The sequence below is a fragment of the Priapulus caudatus genome, unplaced genomic scaffold, assembly GCF_000485595.1.
Source record: "Priapulus caudatus unplaced genomic scaffold, Priapulus_caudatus-5.0.1 Scaffold925, whole genome shotgun sequence".
In the NCBI taxonomy this organism is placed as follows: Eukaryota; Metazoa; Priapulida; class Priapulimorpha; order Priapulimorphida; family Priapulidae; genus Priapulus; species Priapulus caudatus.
The window spans coordinates 71,659-79,105 of NW_014577986.1; the positions used below are offsets into that span (position 1 = coordinate 71,659).

At 43.9% G+C, this 7,447-nt stretch overlaps 1 protein-coding gene across 1 annotated transcript in view; it reads left to right on the forward strand.

Moving 5' to 3' along the window:
- LOC106814432 (neurofibromin-like) overlaps positions 1–7,447 on the forward strand; it is a 69,580-nt gene that overhangs the window by 43,404 nt on the left and 18,729 nt on the right. The window contains 5 exon segments of the mRNA XM_014818749.1: positions 2,349–2,450; positions 3,045–3,245; positions 3,479–3,596; positions 4,033–4,216; positions 4,770–4,944. Coding sequence (XP_014674235.1) covers positions 2,349–2,450; positions 3,045–3,245; positions 3,479–3,596; positions 4,033–4,216; positions 4,770–4,944 — 780 coding nt within the window.

The window sequence follows — 7,447 nt, forward strand, 5'->3', positions numbered from 1 at the left end:
TATCAATTTTTTTTTAATTCCCTCAAAAACGTCCATCTTGAAGGTTCTAAATTGCTAAAATCCAAGAGCTTACCCTTGCACCCCTGCACCCCTGCACCCTGCCAGGGGCCTTACGGCGGGCCCCTGGACCCCACCCATTAAGGGCTTTGCGCCAAGGCGCTCCCGGTGTGCGCTACTCGCGCACACTCTTCATATACATTGCGATGGAAGTAATGTTCAGCGAAATCATCCCTCCCCCCCCCCCCACAACTGAGGACCTGTCTACGCCACTGACGTAAGCGAACACATCATAGCGAAAGAGTTTGTTTTTGGTCGACAATAATTAAACGTGTACGTACATAGCGTCTGAGAACAATATATATATATATATATATATATAATTTATATATATAATATCAAGAGCTAATAATACAATGTAATGTAATGTAATATAATGTATTATTAGCTCTTGATTATATAGTTCTCAGCATTGGATAACACACTGGCCCACTGATTTTTGCCCACTTCTCGAGCGGATTAACACGCGCATAAGGGGAATCCAAAAGCGCGGCTTTCGTTATCATATATATCGTATATATATATGTAACATTTTGTTTTTGTTATAACAATAAACAACTTATTTTAGCTTTTACAATTCCAAATTTTACGCAAAATAAATACTACAAGCTGTTGCTTGGCACCGAACATCTATCATTTGCTATGGTAAAAGTTAAAACCATAGATATAGAAGAATCTTCTTCTATATCTATGGTAAAACATAATTTTGTATCGGATCTGAGCATGATGACTAATACCACCTAGGTGGCAGCACTGAAAAGGACTGAAAGCGGGATTGTGTACATTCTTTGCTTGAGCAGCGAGGAAATTCAAGTGTTCGTAATTTTTGAATATCGTTTGAGTAAGTTAATATTAGAAGTATCACGACATCCTTCTGATATTTGTATCATTAAACTCCGCTGATGAGAGTCGTACACGTAATCAATAATTCAGAAGTAGAAATTCATCTGGAACTTTGCGCTTGGCTTGTATTATGTATATAATATATTTCATAAATGTTTATTGTTTTCAGATGATGCCTTGTTCAGTTGACGTTGTTGCTTATAGTTATATTCTAACACCTAACAGAAGTCATGTTAGAAAGTTCTTCTGGTAGAAGCAGAATGCGCAGCGGCGAGATTGAGCAAAGTCAAAGAATTATGTCATCATCAAAAGGTGTAAATATACTCGACAATGATAGGTTTTTTGTTTATTATTAAACTTAAAGGGACAGTAGCCTCTAGGATTTTACTGCATACAACTGTACAAGTACTGTATAACAAATCGTCTATACCCACATGTATTTGTCACCAGATACTTAATTAATTATTTACACATCGACGCTACGAAATTTGAACGGCGCCATGACACCCGCGACCGTGCTGCCACCCTGAAAAAGTTGCGTATTTGCATTTTTATTTTGCAGGTAAATGGCCGAGGGCTAATCACAAAAGTGCAATTATATTTATACCTAAATCGTTCGGTTAAATAGCTTTGCCCTAAAATGAATATTTTATCCATATTATAATTGAAACTATATGTCGTTTATAAGATATTACAATCCTTTTGCTTTTAAATGAATAAATAAGAAATACCCTCGGTCTGTAGCCCTTGGCTGGAAAGTGGTTTTGCGCAACTTCTCAGATCGTGCGCTTTGAGTGTCGCCACCGTCGTTGTAATCAAACTGTAGTCATTAGTTTTAAAACATTTAAAATAAATATTTCTAATGGTGATTGAACCATGAAACTTTTTATGTAGCGCAATTATAACCTAAATTAGCTGAAAATAACCCTAGAACCTAGAGGCTACTGTTCCTTTAACGTAGTAATCATATATTATTATTATTATTTATTAATTAACTTTAATTAATGCAGGTATAAACTCTGCCACGTTTCTGCTGGGTTGCAGAAAACAGCATTCCAAGATGCATTGCTGTGGTTATGCTTGCAGGCTGTCTATGTTGTGGGGCAGATAAGCACATTGATTGTGCACTTCAGTAAATCTTCAGCACCTATTGTAGTACACGTGTGCAAAGTTTCACAATTCTAACCAAAAGTGCACAATGTGCCCATTTTTGTGTGCTTATCCGCTGCGCTAACGGGTTGAATTATAGCATAGACGTTGCGATTGCTGGCGAAGGGCTAGCAAACTCACAAGCGAGTAACAAATCCCGTTACCCAAAACTAAAGGAAGAAGAGTCGCCGAAGTGGCGGGTAAACTCCACATGAGCCAGAAGAACGCGAACGAGTGGCTCGGTGGCGGTTGCTATGGCGACGTGTAATCAGCAGACGCGTGTGTTTTGCCGTTGCTAGGTGGGTCCGACGGCGATTCAGGTGACGTCGCTAGAGAAGACGAAGGTGCTGGGTCACTCGCTGCTGCTCAACGATGTCTACTACGCCTCCGAGATAGAAGAGGTGAGCGAGGCGGGTCGTGGCGATGCGCGAGACGGAGACTCGAGACACGTCTCGGTTGTTCGTCCGCCAACCAGTAACCCCTGATCCTTGCTAATAAATGGCTGAGAATATCACTAATGAATTCACCCTGAATACACTAATATATGAATATACTGAATATACTAATGAATACACTCTAATGAGTTCACAGCATTAAATGTCGTATTAATTTAATTACTATCCTAAATAATAAATTAGCTAGGCTTGGTTATATTATAAAACTATATTTAGAAAAAGTAATTAAAAAAAGATGGCTTAAATATATTTGTTAATTAATTTAATTAAGTTAACGAGAACGTCTCGCTCGAATAAGCTGTAAAAGTCCTCTAGAACTATAAAATCCTACGTATCGGCTACGAGCAACGCTCGAGTCTCTTACCCGTCAACTAACCACCCCGCCCCGTCGCCCCGTCGCCACACCACACCGCACCGTCGCCACCACACCGTCGCCACACCGTCGCCACCACACCGTCGCCACACCGTCGCCCACCCGTCGCCCCGTCGCCCGTGACTACCTCCGGTGGCGACGTTTAACGCGGCGACGCCATCTTGCAGGTGTGCCTCGTCGACGACAACCAGTTCACGCTGACGATCTCGAACGAGAGCGGCCCGCTGTCGTTCATCCACAACGACTGTGACAGCATCGTGCAGGCGATCATACACATACGCACGCGCTGGGAGCTATCGCAGCCTGACACCGTCACCGTGCACACGAAGATACGGCCCAAGGACGTGCCTGGCACACTGCTCAACATGGTGGGTGAAGGTCGCAGGGTGAAGGTCGCGGGGTGAAGGTCGCTGGGTGAAGGTTGCGGGGTGAAGGTCATAGTTTAGGAAGTGATCCTGAGCCATGACACAGACACAGACACATGTACAGACATTTGCTTATAGTAGATGTGTGTGTATATATATATATATACATACATGATGTTATGGTGACATGCTATACTGAGTGACGAAGCTTGTCTCATCGGCGTTCTTGTGTTTAGGCGTTGTTGAACCTCGGCAGCTCGGATCCACAGCTGCGATCGGCCGCCTACAACCTACTGTGTGCGCTCACCGCGACCTTTGACCTGAAGATCGAAGGCCAGCTCTTGGAGACGTCGGGTAAACCTCAATTCTTCGCTCATGCGCGTCGTGAAATCTTTTTCCGTTATGCTGGCCTCCATTCACTGAGACAAGGTTTTGATTTCACAATTGTTCTGATGATCCTTACCCTTGCAGATACCTATGCTTACTTTTTTATACTAATCATTTTATACTATTACTACATTTTTTAAATTACAACACGTTTCAAGCAAATCAGCCACCTATTAATAAAGGAGTTGATTGTTAAAAATTAAATAAGAAGAAATGAAAATAAGATGAATAAATGAACATAAAAATAATAGACATAAAAAAATAAACACGCACACACAAACACACTCAAGCATACAGCCATACACACACGCACGCATGCATCCACATGCACACACGCACACGCACACGCACACGCACACAATATATGTATATACACGCACACGTTTACCTCTCTCGTTCTCAGGACTGTGTATTCCCAACAACAACACGATCTTCATCAAGACGATCAGTGAGAAGCTGGCGGCTAACGAGCCACACCTAACGCTTGAGTTCCTCGAGGAGTGCATACAGGGCTTCCGTAACTCTCACATAGAGCTGAAACACCTGTGCCTTGAGTACATGACTCCCTGGCTGCCAAACCTCACCAGGTAGGTACAGTAATAGCTGAGTTAATATAATCAGCTAAACTAACTGATGATTAATTAAGACAACTCTTACTGAAACACCTGTGCCTTGAGTACATGACTCCCTGGCTGCCAAACCTCACCAGGTAGGTACAGTAATAGCTGAGTTAATATAATCAGCTAACTAACTGATGATTATTTAAGACAACTCTTACTGAAACACCTGTGCCTTGAGTACATAACCCCCTGGCTGCCAAACCTCACCAGGTAGGCAGACTAATAGCTGAGTTAATTAACTAACTAAATAATTGACTAAGAGATGATTAACTAAGACTAAGACAACTCTTGCTGAAACATTTGTAGTTGTCACAACCTCACCAGGTAGCCTGATTAGTAGCTAACTAAATGATTAACTAATTGATGATTAATTAAGACAGCTCTCACTTGAACACCTGTGCCGCGCGCGTCATTGCCGCACGCGTCACAGATTTGTGACGGCAGTCAGACAATGTCAAGCATCTTCCCGTAACGCCCCTGAACCGAACGCTAACCTCACGCCCGTGTTTCTTTGCCGCAGATTCGTGAAGCACTCTGACGAAGCGAAGAAGCAGCGAGTGTCGCTCATCCTCGACAAGCTGATCACCATGACGATCGACGAGGTGGAGATGTATCCGTCGATACAGGCGAAGATCTGGGGCAACATCGGACAGGTCGCCGACCTCATCGACATGGTGCTCGACAGCTTCATCAAGGTCAGTCCAAGGTCGCGCGCGCGGCAAGGTCGCTGATCGTCTTGGCAGGGGTTGTGTCACTACTCCGCACAACAACTTAAAACTAAAGTGTAAACCCATGGTGCCATTAAAATGTCAGGAAAACCCGCGCCGTCGTAAAACGTTTAGAATTTCCGAGCGCTCGCGTCGGCGGGTAAGGCAGCATGAATGAAGATAGGGACGGAATCGGTCACCATGACGACAGTGATTTATTAATAACACCTTCTGGTTTCTTCCTTTCCTAATGTCTGCTTCTATACATTGTGTTAGCCCGTGATTGAGGAATGACGTCTTCGCTTCTCTCTATCTATCTATCCGTCATTGCACGAATGTTCATGTGATCGGTCACGACGCATGCGAGGCCGGAACCTTCGCGAAGTCATCAACTGTCATTCTGGCGTGTCGGCGATAGGCGCGATGTAAGCGAATACAATACTGCTGTAGAGACGTCTCGTCGCGACTCAGCAGAAGTAAGGGTTCAGCGAGACAAATGTCGAGACAGATGTCGAGATCGATAGAGACGGTTCTCGTTCGCACGCCGCACGCTGTTTTTTAGCGTTTTTTTTCTCGTTTTTGTTTGTCACCCACGACGCACTGCACACAGCATAATCTGACGCACCGCTGTTCCATTTATTCCAACCACCAAGGTTTCTCCTTGTTGCCGCTAGATGGAGCTCCATGGACATGACCTCGACCAAGTTTGAGGAGATCATGTCCAAGCACAACATGCACGAGAAAGATGAGTTTAAGTCTTTGAAATCTCTGAACATCTTCTACCAGGCTGGCCAGTCACGGCAGGGCAACCCTGTCTTCTACTACATAGCCCGTCGATACAAGTACGAATCGTTCCTCTCCTGCGCGTGGTCGATGGACGGGTGGGTGGCTGTACAGGGGGGTAAAGTAATCAACTGCCCGCTCGTGGGTTGGGGCAAAGGCGTTAGCTACCATCTTGTTGGTTGTGGGTAGAGTGAGGCAGTTGGCAGTGCTTCTGTGGGTTAAGGCCTGGGCGCGTCTACCTTCTAATGTATTCCAAAAGGTATCTTATTCTGCACACGGGGGGGTTGTTTACGTGGTCACCGATCGCTGTTATATATTACGGTATATTTACTGTATATTAATTATGTTGCATTGGTATGTAATCTCTATATATACATGGTCAATATAATTCTGCTGCATCCCTGGGCAAGGTTGTCGATTGCAGTGTTGCTATGGCTACCTGCGCGTGGAGTGACGTGTTTCCACGGTAACGCCATGCTATTGTATAATATATTATTATGTATTATTAGCTCTTTAATGTCGCCTACAGACACCCATCTGAGCGTGTCTGCACGGTGGGGTGTTGTTTGTGACGTAGTCTGTGTAATGACTGTCATGGTTCGCACAGTCCTGAAAAGTCCTTGAATTGTGAGGGACTCCTTGAAAAGTACTTGAATTTAGTAAATGTTGATTTTGTGCTTGAAAAGTCTTTGAATTTCTTGAAAATGTTGCTTGAATTTTTAGTAAAGAATTCTTGCCTGTAATAAAAAGAAATTTTGTACCATAAATAATGTGCAACTCAATAAAAATGACATTAAATCAGCTGAAAAAGCTATAGACAGCGATAGACAGGTAAATGATTGATCAAATTACAGTAAGTCAGTAAAATCATTCAGTAAATCAAGGTATGTTCTAGAAGTGACAGTGTTAGAAGGGTTATTAATGCGATCCAGGTAAGTTTTAGAGGTGAGCATGCAGTGATTAAGATGTGGTTATTAAATTATTCCAGGTATGTTTTGTTCTGTGTATGAATTCCGATAAAATGTCCGATAAAAATGTCTTGATTTCTGATAAATGTCTTGAAAAATCCTTGAAAATTTGTTCAGTCCTGTATGAACCATGACTTTAGGTAGTTTGTGACGAATTCTGGGCAAAATGTTGTCAATGTCAGTATTTCTGTATCGTCTGCCTGAGCTTCATCTGGTCACCTCTCTTGTTTCGTCTGCTGCCTGCAGGGTTGGTGAGATTCAATTGGTGACCTTCTCATCTCCATGTTGCTGCTCAGCTGAAACCCTTTACAACAAGCCTTTTCGCAACTCGGTCGTTGACTTACACCAATGCGCCGCACAACGATCTCGGGTGGAGACTGAGCGTGGCAGCCCCCGAGCGGCAAGCGGTACGCATAACTTGTACTCATATCATCGGGTTTCTCTCGTAAACAAGGACAGTAAATTAGATGAACTCGCTCTCTACTAGACTCGCGCCACGAGCAAGCGCGCTCGCCGTACAGATAGAACGTTACGCATGCGCGCACGGGGGGGGGCGGAAATGCGGGTGTTTTTTTCTCTGGTGCCTCAACTTGCCCGCGATGCCGGGGGAAAAGACGCTGCCCATTTACCCTAGAAGCTACGACAATAAGACCCGCCTGCACCAGCGCGCGTGCGATCTATAGCGCTGATGGTGCGGGGAAAATTCTGATTAACGCCGTAGACGCTGCCAGTTGTTCCCT